Source organism: Ranitomeya variabilis, chromosome 7 (genome assembly GCF_051348905.1).
Source record: "Ranitomeya variabilis isolate aRanVar5 chromosome 7, aRanVar5.hap1, whole genome shotgun sequence".
Classification (NCBI taxonomy): domain Eukaryota; kingdom Metazoa; phylum Chordata; class Amphibia; order Anura; family Dendrobatidae; genus Ranitomeya; species Ranitomeya variabilis.
This window is the reverse complement of record NC_135238.1, coordinates 196972816-196988802: the sequence shown is the minus strand read 5'-3', so window position 1 is coordinate 196988802 and position 15987 is coordinate 196972816. Positions and strand designations below refer to the sequence as shown.

General features: G+C 42.8%; 1 protein-coding gene across 7 annotated transcripts in view; it reads left to right on the top strand.

Moving 5' to 3' along the window:
• The window catches only part of OSBPL6 (oxysterol binding protein like 6), a 242647-nt gene that overhangs the window by 117862 nt on the left and 108798 nt on the right, over nucleotides 1–15987 (top strand). For all 7 annotated transcript variants that reach the window (XM_077272617.1, XM_077272614.1, XM_077272613.1 and 4 more), the window contains exon 3: nucleotides 4260–4499. In XM_077272617.1, coding sequence (XP_077128732.1) covers nucleotides 4398–4499 — 102 coding nt within the window. In that variant the 5' untranslated portion in view covers nucleotides 4260–4397. The remainder of the gene's footprint in view (nucleotides 1–4259; nucleotides 4500–15987) is intronic.

Sequence of the window (15987 nt, the reverse complement as noted above, 5' to 3'; positions counted from 1 at the left end):
GAATGCCCCTTGTACTGCACTATGGTATAGGACCATCTATGCTTTGCATCTTACTATGTGCTAGTGCTGGCTTGTTCATCAGGACCGCTGATTATCAAAAATGTATAAAACTGAATTTTTAATGTTTCATATCTTCCTTTATGTGAAGTTCTGTCCGTGCTTTCATCGTCTGCCCGTGTCCTTCATGTGCTTTGTACAGAGACGTCCTGATCTACTTTTATTGGAAGAACAGGAAGGCAATGGGGGAGCGATCAATAAGAGTCTACATTAGCCTGTGCTATAAGGGGAGTGCTGCAGTTATACTATTAAAACGGCACTAACCTCAAAAATAGATATTTGGTTGTCTGCAAGTAGGAAAAAATAAAAATCCTGCCTGATTTATGGACTGCCCTTTGTAGAAACACAAGGGAGACAATCGGTTTGTTTAATGCTTTGGAGTATTAATAGTTCCCAGTGGTTCAGTATACTGCCCGCTCTACCTCCATACCATCCTCGCCCGCTAAAGAAATGTCTGGAAAGAAAAGCAAGTACACCTGGAGGCGACTTTTGCATATTTTTATCACTCAAGTATGGCTAAACCTAAAGGTTATTCCCCATCTTAAACATCTATAGCATAGCAGTATGTCAGAATTGCTGGTTAGGCTTGGACCCAACTCTAGGACCTCACCTACCGGTAGAGCAGATCTTTCTAAATCAGATCTAGTTGTACCCTCTGAATTGTAAAGTGCTGTGACTGATATATATTGTTATATATTATTTCTGTATCTTCCGTATATATTATTAGAGACAGTTCGGTGCAACATCCCCCTACCCCTTTATTTTTATGGAGAAACAGTGAACAGAGGTTATGGGGTACAGATGTCTTGGGTGGGGTAAAATCTTTGAGGCATTGATGGCCGATTCTGTGGATATTTTCTGCACATCTGGGCGATACATTTGCTTAAGACTTGTTCTTTTGCGCACCTGGTGAGGTGGATTCACTAAGCTGTAGGTCAAGGTGAGCAGCACAGATCGAAGGTGTTGATGCAGTGGATTTGGATAGTCCAAACAGCATGTAGAACAACAAGAATCGGTAGAACGCCATACGCAGGATGGCACATGGATCAGAGGAGCTGGATATGTTGGCTGGCACATGTAAAAGCAAGAATCAGTAGAACAAGAGATATAAATAGGCACCCTGGACAACAGAGCTGAGTGTACTCACATCACCTTGGATTGGTAGAGTCCTATATGAAGTCAGGCTCCTTGGTACAGCAGAGCTGAGAGTGCTGACAATACCTTAACTCAGTAGAGTTGAATACACAGACCAGTATCATAACACAGGATAGCTGAGTTAGCGGAGAGCATACTGGTTCACAGACAAGTACCTCGATGTATCCGAGCCGAGTGCGCAGACAACACCTTGGTACTGCAGATGGGCACCTTGCGGTAGCAGAGCCGAGTGCGTGGACAGCACACTGTAACAGCGCAGTCCTGTTAGACTTGTGGCTTGGTTGAAGTTCAGCATGCACAAACTACCTTAATACTCAGGCAGCATGCAGCCACCTGAACCAGCCTTAAAGTTATAGGGAGGGGACATGATAGGTGCACATTGGTTTAGCATGGTACCCTTTCTTGCACTGTAGCAGAGAAAGCCCGGGGAAGGAGTACACACAGACCAAAGCTGGAGTCAGGACCGGTGTGTAAGAACTTGGAGTTGAGCTCAATATTAATAATGCTGAGTATGCATGACCAAGGCCTTAGGTACCCAAATACAGTAGGTCAGAGGCATTAGCAATGGCCAATAAGTCACATTTTGCTAACAGCTGCAGCCTTTAATTACCTTAAGATACCACATTGTTGGTGTGCCCACACACATTTATCATGTATATTTATATATTAATGTCTTGTCTTACAACTCTTAGGTTGTGCGGTTCCTCTGCTATTCCTACTAGACATGTATGAATAAATTGACATCTAGGTGTGTCCAGTTGTGGTGTGTTCCTACAAAGTCTGACACTTACTGGGGTCGTCCGGGACTAATAATTACCTATTTTTGGGATAGCTCATCAGTATCGGTTCAGTTCTGCGGGGGACCAGTACTTAGCACCACAATAAGTCTGCTGTTACCAAGCGTCTATCAAGTCCTGTGACTGCCATTGACTTTGTAGGAAAGAATGCCATAGCACAGTTATTTTATGGGAAGATTTTATTAAAACTGATGTCAGAAGTGTCCGATCGCTGGATCTATTATATGTGTAATACCAGACACAGCCATAGACAAGAGTGGCGCTGTTTATTTCTGCCTTGTGTATTTACACCTCCACATCTTTAAGTTGCTTGTCATTTTGGCTTTTAAATCATTCAGCGTTTAGTGGCGCAGGCTTTAATGAATAGATGGAGTTAATGGCTACTAACAAATGCAGGATGTGGTTTCCAATTCAAGCTCATCACCGCATAATTACTAAATTATAAAAATCTCCAGGGTGAATGCCCTTTTCCCTGTGTGTGTGTGTATAAAGATATATATTTATCTCATTATCAAAAGTTGTTGTTTTTTTCTTTTTTTATAGTTTAGAAAAAAAATTAATTGATGACTGTAATGCTTAGTCACTTTTTATCTGTTATATTTTATTAAACTGTAACTTCCAGCTGCAGTAATGATAAAACATTAAATAGAATATATATCTATATTACAGGATTAGAAATGATAAAAATAGATTACATCAAAAAGACCACACAAATTATACTTTTTAAAGGGAACCTGTCGGAAGGTTTTTGCTGTGTAATCTGAGAGCAGCATGGTGTTTGGGCAGAGACACTGATTCTAGGGATGTGTTACTTACTAGGCTGTGTGATGCTGTTTCAATAAAATCAATGTTTTATCAGCAGGAGAATATCACTGCAGTACATTGTTTATCGTCCCTCCTAGTTCTTCTGTATGTAGCACCATCCCCACCGCTGATTGGCAGATTTTTGTCCAATATACATCATACATAGAAAGCTGCCAACTAGTGGCTTGAGAGTGAAAGACCATTTCAGGAGGAGAAACAAGTAGATGTCACTATTGTGTTGGGACTACAGGCGCTCGCCATGTCCCTAGAACTAAAGGTGCCCTTGTCTATCTCTGCCCCCCAGATTACTCCTGAAGGTGGAGAAGCCAGGTTCACGTACCTTGCTATGTCCATATATCAACCATTATCTGTCTCCTCCTCCACCCAGGGTAGTGGGTAGCTGAAGTGTAGGAATACACTAACAAGACTACCGAGGGAAGACGGACAGACATAAATGAAAATACCAACCATACAAATACTCACACCAAACAAGAGAGTGGGGCACAGTTAAAGGAAAGAGAAACCAAATAGGAGAGGATGAGGATGTGCACACAAACAGAACTCTAAGCAACAATCTCCAACAAACAACACCAACAAACACCACCTTCAACTTCAGAACCAGGCAGTTAGAACTAACACAGGCAATTCCTAAGTGCCAGAGGCAGTATATATAGCAGAGGGGAGTGGCCAACACTGAACAGCTGAAACAATCCAAGTAGGACAATACCAGGAGCTTCAACTAAATAGGTTAACTCTTGAACTGCCAGCTGGAAAAAAACCTGTACTGTTCAATTGGCTGGTGAACTCCAACCAGCGCTGGAGTCCATTAAACCAGACACTGCAGTCTTCTGGCCCCTCTCTCCATAACAGTAGATTTCTATGACAAAATATATTACAAAGTTGCTCATTTTCATCTCTACAATTGAGTTATGAAGTAAAAAATTAAAACGGTGGTTACTCTTTAAAGTAGTGGACAACCTGTTATTTTTGTTTTGTTTTTCTTTAGGCCATTCATATTTTATTCAGTGTAATAGACATTTTTCATTTTTGCTGTAATTATCTATTGTGGTTAATGGAGCTTTTTAGTTTCAAAAAATAAGGTGTATTTTTTATAGTTCTACTACTACTTTCCAATATACGAAGTACTCCTTATCGTGTGTTCATGGTTTCTAACATCTGATCATAGTCATAAAATTGGTTCTAATCTATGTGCGGACTCCCAGCAGTTTAAACCGAAAATTTTTGCATTTTTCACCCACTCCTGGTTTTGGCTGACAAATACTGATGTAAAATACTGACCAAATACTGATCATGTGAACGTGGCTTGCGTTCCCCTTCAGTCTCATAAGGGCACATGTGAGCATTTTCTACACTGTGTACTGTATGCATTATTTGTGTATATTACATGTGTTATACTGAGTTTGTATTTTTGTGCTTTTCTTTCAGCTTTTATCATGTGATGTATTAAAAATCTGGATAAATGTTTCTGGAGAGAGCATATTTTTGCCATATTGCGTGGTCAGCATAGAAAGGATTGATATGGTTTTGCTGCCACCGTAGTACAACCGGGAGCTACTTTTGAAGATGAGTTCGGAAGAGAAAGGCATATCGCCAGCTCACAGAATAGCAACGCCAACGCACAAAAGTGCCTCCTCTTCTTCCTCCTCCCAGAGGGATAGCAGGCAGGTAAGAATCGCTTACACTAATGGCCTCAGCAGTGAAGACTGACTTTGTCATCGCTCGCTTTGCTTTACTTAGATTGAAGTTTCTACGCACAATGGCTGTATTTTCTTAGTAGCAATTTTATAGAAAACTTTTCTTCAAATATTTGTGCTATTTACTCTGAATTCAGGAAATATATTGTATTTTTTTTAATTTTTTTTTGCACTTGGTGCCTTACACCTTTAAAAAGATCATATAAAGCAATTAAGTATATTAACTTTTCTATTGGTGTCATTGAAATAAGTATTAATTTGTATAAAAAAAGTCACAATCGGCATAGTACAGTAGGTACTGGTATAAAGGACCTAGGCTAGAAGGGGGTTTGCATTTAATTTCACCATTGGACGACTGAGAACTTGCAAAGGAAAAAAAAATATTTTTTTTGCTGTCAGCGGAAACCACTAGGGGGAGCTCACTGCATTAGACTGTATACAGCTCCCATTTTGCTCAATGAAGTTGTATAGATCCATATGCAGTGAGCTCCCCCTGGTGGTGGTCCCAAACGGCGACAATGTTAAGTCTATCGCAGTAATTGAAAGCATGGTGTTTGAACTTTTGCAAAGATATATTAGCAAAACTCTACAGTTCAAGGTTTTCAGGGGAGATTTTACATGTATGCAACATAAGCAGCAAGGAAAGGAAAAGTGCTAGGACGGTTATGAACACCAATAACATAAATCTTTATTAGGAATACAATTAAGAACAAGAGAAAAGTAAATATACAACATCGCAAAATGCAGAAAAGGGAGGTGGGTGAGCCTAATAGCTAATCGGGGAAAATATGTAATAATTACCCCAAAATGTAAAATTCTGTAATAAAAGTGCATGGAAAAACAATGTGTGTGTCAAAGTGACCAACCAAAAAAGCATATATATATACAAATGGGTTCAAAGTAAGAATAACAGGTAGGTATCAAAATACAGGGAGTAAATAAATAATGAATAATAGCGAAATGGTTATAGTGGTGCTAACCCTACAATTAGTCCCATTAGAAATGTAAGCATGTAATCTAGAAGTGTATGCAACTAAGGCTTCTTTCACACTAGCGTCGGGCTCGGCCCGTCGCCGGGCGTCGGGCCGAGGTCCCCGACGCTAGCGTTGTCCCCGCCGCACAACGGGGGCAGCGGATGCATTTTTCCAGCGCATCCGCTGCCCCATTGTGAAGTGCGGGGAGGTGGGGGCGGAGTTCCAGCGGAGTTCCGGCCGCGCATGCGCGGTCGGAAAAAGCGGACCGTCGGGAGCAAAAAACGTTACATGTAACGTTTTTTGCTCCCGACGGTCCGCCACAGCACGGCGCAACCGTCGCAGGACGGTTGCGACGTGTATCATTGCGTCGCAAATGCGTCGCTAATGTTAGTCAATGCTGAAGAAACGCATCCTGCAAGCACTTTTGCAGGATGCGTTTTTTCGGCAAAACGACGCATTTGCGACGTAATGCAGTTAACGCTACTGTGAAAGTAGCCTAACAGGAGCAATAAGTTAAAAGAATGAAATCATACAGGTTCACCCAACAACGAACCAATGCGCGTTTCGCTGGCACCTTCATTGATGGTTAACTCCTGACAAAGCCGAAGGAGACACAAAATCATGGAGCTAAACTTTCTAACCAGTCCATTTCTGCTGGACTGGAGCCCTGTCGGCCTCCTACTACCTCTAGATAATAAGTGCCTCTTCTGAATAGTAGTCCTATCACTACTTTGCAGAGAGACCCTCATATGGCATCATGTGGGCCCACTAATCAGAACAGTCACCTGACATGCTGCAGGTAGTAGAAGGTCTGCCGGGCTCTGGTCCAGCAGACATGGACTACTGATGTGACCATTGAACTAGAGTCCTGAGAAGGTCTTTACTCAACTCCAGATTTTTGCCAACTGGTCAAGATATCTAACCTGTGGGTGGTCTGATCTCTGAGACCTCCATGATCCTGAGAATGCACTCTTCGTCAGTCATATAGACATTAAACCGACCGGTTGTGTGCATTTGTAGCCACCACTCTAATCTAATGAGGCATTTTAGAGCCCTGTTCTTGGGATTTCTGGGGGATCTACTGGTGGGACCCTCAGTGATCAGCAACTAATCATGTTTGATGTGTGCACAGCATTATCTTCAGTATTTATAGCAGCTTGCAAGTTGGTTTGTAGTTCCGCTATGACATATTTTTTCTACTGGCTATCCAAGATATTGCAGCATTATTCTATTCACTTTGGTAAAACAAGGTTCCGAGTGCCGCAGCTTCTTCCAAAAGTACTTAGTTGGTCCTCCAACAATTTAATATTAATGGTGTATTTTTATGATAATATGGATACATACATGCTATATTAATTGTCCACATTTTATGCACATAAAGGCATAATCTCCCGACTCCATTTGTCACGAAAGAGTCGGAAGGTCCATACTCATGTAGTAGATGTCAGCCAATGACGCCAATATCGGCAGGTTTTGACCACTTTAGTCTGTGATGAGGACTTTAGCTCCATGACCACCTTTGTTCGTAGCCTTATTTAATGTACACAATAGCAGGATCTCCCGACGCCATTTGTCATGAAAGAGTCGGAAGGTCCAGACTCATGGAGTAGACATCAGCCAATGACGCCAATATCTGCAGGTGCATGTAGAAAAGCCGCGGAGACACCATCACGTGTTTCTCAACGCAAGCAATGAATAGCCAGGTCTTTCACTGGGAAGGAACAACCACGGGAAGGGCAGCATCCAATAAAGGAAAACCACCTATGCCAAAACATGGTATCCATCCACAGACAGCTGTTTCGGGGTATTTGCCCCTCATCAGCATGGAGTTGGAAACTGGCTATTTGACCACTTTAGTCTGTGATGAGGACTTTAGCTCCATGACCACCTTTGTTCGTACCCTTATTTAATGTACACAATAGCAGCATCTCCCGACACCATTTGTCGGGAAAGAGTCGGAAGGTCCAGACTCATGGAGTAGACGTCAGCCAATGACGGCAATATCGGCAGGTTTTGACCGCTTTAGTCTAATGTGATGAGGACCTTATCGCAGCCACGACCACCTTTGTTCGTACCCTCATTTAATGTACACAATAGCAGGATCTCCTGATGCCATTAGTCGGGAAAGAGTCGGGAGGTCCAGAATACTGGAGATGTCAGCCAATGATGCCAATATCGGCAGGTTTTGACCTCTTTAGTCAAATGTGAGGACCTTAACTCCACCGTGTCCACCTTTGTTAGTGTCAGTGTTCTGAATCTGAGTATCTTACAATTACGGTATGTAGACATTTCCTCTGCTGTTTTCCATTTTCATTCCTGTCTACTATAGATTTGCATGCCTTCTGTCTGCTTTTAACAAGCTCTAGTCTACAAGTTCCAAGTAAAGCACTTCTGTAACACAATCCACCCTTGGCTTATCCCATACATGGTAGATACTGTAGATATCACCGCCGTCTAAAACAGTCTTTGGTTTACAAATTGCAATATAAATGGTCTACAGCCCACCGTTCTGTAGAAATGCTTACATCATCTCAGGTTACAGATCATTGGAATTGCTGAGTTTGTGTTATTCATGCTGCAAATCTGTTGAACTACATAGAGCTGTTTCCTAAGCAATAAATCAGGAGTTTCGAGCAGCTCAGCGCCTTAAGTGGCAATTGTTTCCAATGCCGCTAGCAGCCAATATCATACTAATTTTTTATAGATTGCCTAAGTATAAACTGTAATCAGAATTAAACCTATTGGATATTAGGAAAATGAGTCCTAACAGGTGAACAACTCATATTTACCGGTAAGTACATTTACTACACCTTATTGCCACCGAAAAAGTGTAGGTGAGAGCTGGTCTGAAGAAATCTAGTTGTTTTCTTCTGCACAGGGTGGACATAGCAGGAATTGTGTGAAGGCATGTAAGGATCTACAATATTCAGAGTGCTAGATGGCAAGTAGTGGTAGTTTATTGGATTTGTTTGGACCCATTAGTCAACAGGACATCTGTGTGGTGCTCCCAAGGCGCGATCTCATGGATTGGAGAGGTTGCTGTTCTTGTATAGTTATTTTCCTTCAATTTTAAGGGAGTAGAGAAAATTGCCAATTGAGTTCAACAATTTTCCGCACTCCTATAGAAATGGGGGAAAAAAGCGTGTGCTGGAGCCAGGTTCTCAAGATGAATGTGATAGCAGTTGAACACACGTGTATGTTTATTTATTGCATATTCCATAGATATGCCAAAAATGTTAAAAACATACCTGTCCCTCCAGGTTCATTTGTAGGATAAGCTGTCACATGACTGTGTACATGAATAATAACACTATTTTTGGCCATTATGTGATTTATATTTTTCATTTATCGTTAGTTTTCCCGCTTGTAAGCTTTTTCTCTCATTTTCAGTTCCCTTTGAGCTGGTAGGTGAAGACTTACTACAATCATGTTTCCCATACACAGCACAAAAACAGACATTAGGGATTCCTTATTTGCAGCGCATAGACAAAAGCTGCAGCATGACAGATGTTAGAGAAGTACTGAGCTGTGTGGCTGTGAATCCAGCACTGAAATAAAACAAGTTTGTTAGAAGCTGTAGTACAATCTACCTGTATCTGCCAGCTCCTCACTCCTCCCCATAACTGCAGAGAGTATAATTGGAAGTTTAACCTAAGTTACTGTGCTTTCAGTCTGTCTTGCTTGTATCCAAATGGATTTAAATGGACATTTTCATGTTAATAAATTGCCTTAGTTAGACAGCATGAAAATAAGCGAGTTTGCAATTAACTTGCTTTTTCTATCTGCTGTCATTCTTCTGAAACGAGAGCTTTTTATCTTTCACAGTGTACATCTGGTTTTCATGAAGCTTGGCCATAAGTGCCTGCCCAGACACTGGCCAAGAGTGTACAGTAGTTACACTCCAAGGAGAGGAGTTAACTCTGAACATACCAGCCACCTCTGTTCAGTTCATTGTTTTCTTTACAGCAGCTTGTTGCTCACCTCGCTCTCCCTGTCAGCTCCTGAAAAGCTGTTGTTACCAATCTTGCAAAATCACCAGCCCACAGTATCATCTTCTCCCAGAGCAGTTCTCCAAATCATGGCTCTCACTGTCTTGAACCGGGCGCTTGCTCAAATGCCCTCTTATCTCTATATGTAAATATAGTGAAATCAGTGTAGACTCCAGAACAAGCAAACGATAGCTGAATGTGTTAGGGTACTGTCACACAGTGGCACTTTGGTTGCTACAACGGCACGATCCGTGACGTTCCAGCGATATAGTTACGATATCGCTGTGTCTGACACGCTACTGCGATCAGGGACCCCGCTGAGAATCGTACGTCGTAGCAGATCGTTTGAAACTTTATTTCGTCGTCAAGTGTCCCGCTGTGGCGGCATGATCGCAGCGTGTAACAAAGGTGTGCACAATATTCCCAATGTTCCGTATGACTTCTACATCGCAACTACGTCATGAAATTATCGCTCCAGCGCCGTGCATTGCAAAGTGTGACCGCAGTCTACGACGCTGGAGCGATAATCAAGCGACGCTGCAACGTCACGGATCGTGCCGTCGGAGCGATCAAAGTGCCACTGTGTGACAGTACCCTTACAGCAGAACTTGTGCTGCACGTTATAGGTCTACTAATACTACAGTTCTGCTACTTACAAACATCTGTCACTCAAGGAGGAAAGCCCACCCTGCCAGAAGTCAGGAAGTGAAAGGGATGAGAAAGCTGTGACAAGTTGAGACTACCTCTTCAAGCTGTTTTTAGAATGGATCAGGAGGCAGAAGTAAGGGGATGTAGCTCATAAGCGGAGAAAGAAGCAGAATTCTCTGATATCTTACAAAATTTCTTATGTTCACCTGTACTATTGATTTTTGCAAAGTTTGTTGAATTGCCTTTAAATGGGGCAACCTATTTTTTGAGGAATAGAGCAATGTCATAGATTTTTCTACTCAGGCTTCCCTCTATTAGCCACTACAAAAAAAACTGCTATAGAAATCTATCCCACACCGAGGGAGTTAGAAAAATGCCTCTGTTTTTGTCCAGTCCAGTTCTTCAGCACTACTGGTCTCCTATGCTCTCCAATAGTAAAAAAGGATGTGGTGACTGTGAAGTGAGAACACGCTGGGGCAGGATGCAGTGGTGACCTTCTCCGTGGGTGTTTCCTTTTTCTCCTCTATGACGCTGCCATGTTTTGATTGACCAACGCCATAGAGTAGAAAAAGCAAATGCCCAGAGATGTTCTGTGGTATATACCCAGTTGGTTATTTGCATCATTATTAACTGGGAGCATAAATTTGGAAAGTCCTCTTTAACTACAGTAAAATCAGCATACACCTCTGGTTGGAGGGTGCTATGCAGCACAGATATTGATGCTGATGCTAGTGCTTAATTCTCTTCCTCCATTGTCTACACTTTGGCAGATGGCCTTTTCAATTTAAATATTTGACATGTGCATAATGACAGCAGAATGCAGCAATTCTCCTCAATGCAGATTTTCAATTACTGTGATAATTTGCCAATGATGGAATTTTATATCAAGAGCTATTGGCACGTATTTCTTTGGCAGCTAGAAACTGGCAGCCGCAGAATGTTTTCTGTAACTCAGCTCTATATTGTTTGCTGAGGCTGTCCGGTGCTACTGCTATAGCGAAGTCAGACGTACACTGCATTTTCTGATATGTGCAGCCATTAATCTAAAAGTGTGTTAGAGCCATCCATGCTGTATAATGCAGTGCACGTAAAAGCCTGCAACACATTCTAAAGTATTGTAAGAGCTCCAAAGACTTAAAGGGTACTCCATTATAAGTTGTACATTTTAGAACAGGGTAGGTCCCACCTCTGGGACCCCCATGAACTCGAAAGTAGGGACTCCCTAGGATCTCCCATGGTCACAAGACCCAGCCAGGATTAGTTAAATGGAGCTAAATGTGCCAAGTTCCAATCAGGTTTAAGGCATTGAAGAATATAGCTGAGTGAAATGTTAAGCTACCTTCAAGTATCTTCATTTACCCGTATTTATATGCAGTGGCAGGGTTCATAGTCTTGTGGTCAGGGGTGCACCAGAGGAGAATGGGGAACACAAATCTACCATATTGGGCATTGGTATTGATTCCATTCGTGGAATCCACACTGTTCTAACAGTTATCAACTATAGAGTAGATAGCTGATTACTTATATAGATTGGAATAACTCATTACTCACTTCCACTTTTAGATCCAAACTATAGACAACCAAAAGAATTGTCAGGACAATGGTCCTGCCAGCCCATCAGTAGTCTGTGGTCGCCGAACCTTAGCCCTGAGAACCTCCTTCTACCTTCTGGAATTCCGGTTCCTCTGCTGATTAATAGGCTTGACGTGATATCATAGTTGCGGCTCAACTCACGAAAGTGAGGTAGGAAGAGGTTGATATTGCTTGGCTCTGGTGGCCATAGATTACGGACATGACCGGCTGGCCAGGGTCTTGCTAATTTTTTTGCACATCTACCGATCATCTATCTAAACCCATTTTTGGAACTAGATATACAGCTTTCAAAATGCGGTTTCAAACATCTGTACCATGGCAGCTGAATCTGGGCCCTCTGGTTCTGTTGTCATCTGAGTTCAATTCAGTAGAGCAGTGGAGGAAGCAGGACTTGAGGCCGTCATATTACCACATTACTGCTATGTGAAATTTGCTTTAGGCCTCGGTCAAACGTCCATTTTTTTTTGCTTAGGAGTGGCATCTATATTTTTTACGGATAGCACTCACACCTCCTTGATTTTCGACTGAGTGGTCGGTACAAAATCGTGGCGATATGTCCAATTTTGATCTGTGTGTTGGATCAGAATCAACAATGTAAGTCTATGTTTCTAGGAAAAAAAATTGGACAGCATTTGGATGGCTTCGTTCCGGGGCCTCCCATCTTCTTACGATGATGTCCTCTCCTTGTATTCACGCTGCGGCTCCGGCGCAGACGTACTTTATTTGCCCTGTTGAGGGCAGAGCAAAGTACTGCAGTGCGCAGGAGCTGGAAAAGGTCAGAGAGGCCCTGCGCACTGCAGTAATTTGCTATGCCCTCAACAGGGCAGACAAAGTACGCCTGCGCCGGAGTGTGAATACAAGAAGAGGAAGTCATCGTAAGAAGGTGGGAGGCCCCGGACCGGACCGCGACGCCCATCGGACCAGAATCGGATCGGACCGCCCCTGGGTGAGTATAATCTAACCTCTTTTTCTCATCTTTCAGGATACATCGGGGGCTTATCTACAGCATTACAGAATGCTGTAGATAAGTCCCTGATGCTGGTGGGCTTAGCTCACCTTCGATTTCGGGGGTGACAGGTTCCCTTTAAAGTATTGCTTCTAAATAATGTCAAAGCAGATTAAAAACAAAATGTTACGTGAAGAGTTAAATGTTCTACCCGCTGCATGCAAATCCATCATTATGGTAATAGAGGAACCTGTGTCAGAGAGGTTATTCCAAGTGTATTTGCTGTTAGTAAGCCTCGGGTATATTTATCTGCAGATGCTGGCTGTATAGGGTTTGTATGTTCCATGTAGTTTTAGTTAAATATGAACCATTAGAGCTGATTTTGTCAGAAATTGTGGACCATCTAATGTGTGTGAAATGTTTGGGCGGTATTTAGAGCAGGGAAGAATTGAGCGTGTTGACTTGTGTGGATGATGCCTTATATTTAAACTTTGTGGCATTTTTCTCAGGATCGGCGTCCCAGAGGTTGGATCGTAACTAGTGATGACTGAATGTGCTCAGATAAGGTGTTATCAGAGCATGCTCGTGTGCGAAGTGTCTTTAGTGGGCTCGAAAAATGTATTCGAGTCCCCATGGCTGTTCAGCAGCCGCAACACAAGCAGGGATTGCCTAACAAACAGACAATCCCTACAGGTGTTGCAGCTGTCGAACAGCCCCGAGACATGCAGCCGCGGAGAGTCGAACATAGTTTTCGAGCACAGCGAAGACACTCGGTTAGCACTCGAGCATGGGTGGATATAACACCTTATCTGAGAGCGTTCCATCATAACGTTATGGTATATCCTAGCATTAGACAAAATAATATATATCTGATTATTTATACTGGTGTAGAAAAACACGTTGCAAGTTGTTAGAGGAGTTGTCCACTACTTTGAAACACATTCTAAATGCCTGAGTAATTAGAAAATATATTGATAATCACCTACCAGACTGGCACTGCTTCAACAAACTCCATCTTGTATTCTCTGCTTTGTGTCTCCTGCATTGTGTCCCCCGCTGGTCTCTTGGCTTCTCCTTCCAGGTGAGGGTCTGATCAGCCCCAGCCTTCCCATTCCATCTAAGACTATATTCACATGTCCAGTCTTCATCCATTAGAACAGATCCAGATGTGCAGTCACAACTTTTTTTATCCCTTTTTAAAAACTGATTTCAGCTGGATGTGTTTTTTTTTTATAACATTGAAGTCTATGGAAAACGGATCCGTTAATTAAACTGAATCATTTTCAAATAGATGATTACTTGAAAGTTAAAATGTCCATTAATATATGGTAAATCTTTATTTATAAGCAAAAAACAAATCTGTTTCAAATGGGAGAATGATTGGCTAATTAACAGATCAGTTTTCCGTAGACTTCAATGTTAAAAAAACAAAACAAAAACAGATCCAGCTTAAATCAGTTCAATCTTCACAACTTTTTTTTTTGCCAACGGATTGCTACTGGATCCGTTCTAACGGATGATTATTGGACTTGTGAACATAGCCTTAGCCAAAAAAAGAGAATGTTTCTTCTGGCTTGGATGGAATTTGAAGGCTGCAACCGATCTGAGCTGCCGATCAACAGCAGTGGGCTGGTGACCTCGTAAAAAAGCGGGGAGAACGGACATGGAGAGGGGAGTACGCAGGGGCAGTGGCGGTATGGTAGGTGAGTAACTTTTTTTTTTTCCACCACTTTAGGCCTATTTATAATTTTATTTTTTAGTAGTGGGCAACCCCTTTAATATAGATTGAAATGATGTGTACAATAATATTATCAGCTTGTAACCTGCTCCTCAGACATAAAAATATTATAGTAGTAGAGAGCACAAAAAAAAAATTAAATAAATAAAAATGTATATAAGTTTCCACCACAATATGGAATGAGGCATCGCTAGCCTTGTATTTATAGGCTGGTAACTCTGCAAAAGTCCGATCTATCAAACGATAACATTTATTAACCCCTATAGTAAAGGCTATAAAGAGGAAAAAAAACTGAAATGCCAGAATTACTGTTTTTTTTTCAGTCACTGTAACACCACAAAAAATACATTGAGGAGCAATTTAAAGGGAACCTGTCACCATGAAAATGCCTTCTAATTTTTGGTCATCATCCTATAAAGCAGGGGGAGCGGAATAGACTGATATATAGTTTTATTAGAAAAGATTCGATATAATCTGTGTTTTAATCATTACTAGTGATGAGCGAATATACTCGTTACTCAAGATTTCTCAAGCACGCTCGGGGGTCCTCCGAGTATTTTTTAGTGCTCGGAGATTTAGTTTTTCTTGCCGCAGCTGAATGATTTACATCTGTTAGCCAGCATAAGTACACGTGGGGGTTGCCTAGCAACCAGGCAACCCCCACATGTACTTAGCCTGGCTAAGAGCTGTAAATCATTCAGCTGCGGCAAGAAAAACTAAATCTCCGAGCACTAAAAAATACTCGGAGGACCCCCGAGCATGCTTGAGAAATCTTGAGTAACGAGTATTTATTCGGACTCCCATGGCAGCACCACGAGAGAGGGAATCTGCCCTTCAGGAACAAGAAACCTACAGATATAAAAGGGCGACACCTCTCCCACGCATCAGTTGGTTTCCTGTTCCTGATGGGATAGGATCCTACAGATGAAGAGTCTCATGGATCCCAGGCCAGCCGACTGGTTCAGGTAGCGGGGAGGGGGTCTCCTACCTCGGCCGGTGTGGAGTTCCTGGAGATGCCACAGTGGTCCTGGCTGGGCTGCACGGCAGTGGCGTTCGCAGCAGGGAGCGGAGTCCGGAGGATGTCTGTCTCAATAGAAACAAGCGACGGGTAAGTATTCCCCCGGGTTCTTCTGCTCCCGCGGTGCACTGGTGCCGGAGGTGATGTGTGCAAAGCCGGAGCGTGATGGTGGGCGCTGTCCGGGGCGCCACTGGCAGGCCGGGCGTCCCGTGCTGCTCTGGACACAAAGCGTCGATGGGCCCGGTGACATCGGAGGTGAAGCCAGCATGCACTTCCGGGTCACCGGGGTTGCTGCGCATGCACGGAAAATCCAAGATGGCGACGCCCACCGGAATAGGACGCCAGACACTTGCACGCGTCCCTCAGGCTGGTCGGTGCACCTGTAGGGGCGGAGAGCCAAGCGGAGGAGGGCGATGCAAGCAGGCTTCAGGGAAGGACCCATGCTTCTGGTCTCATTTTCTGTGCACGATGGAGAGTGATCATGACAGCAGCCTCAGCTGCTGGAAGATGTGCGGAAGCCTTAGGAAAAAAGTGATAGACGGAATGAACAGTC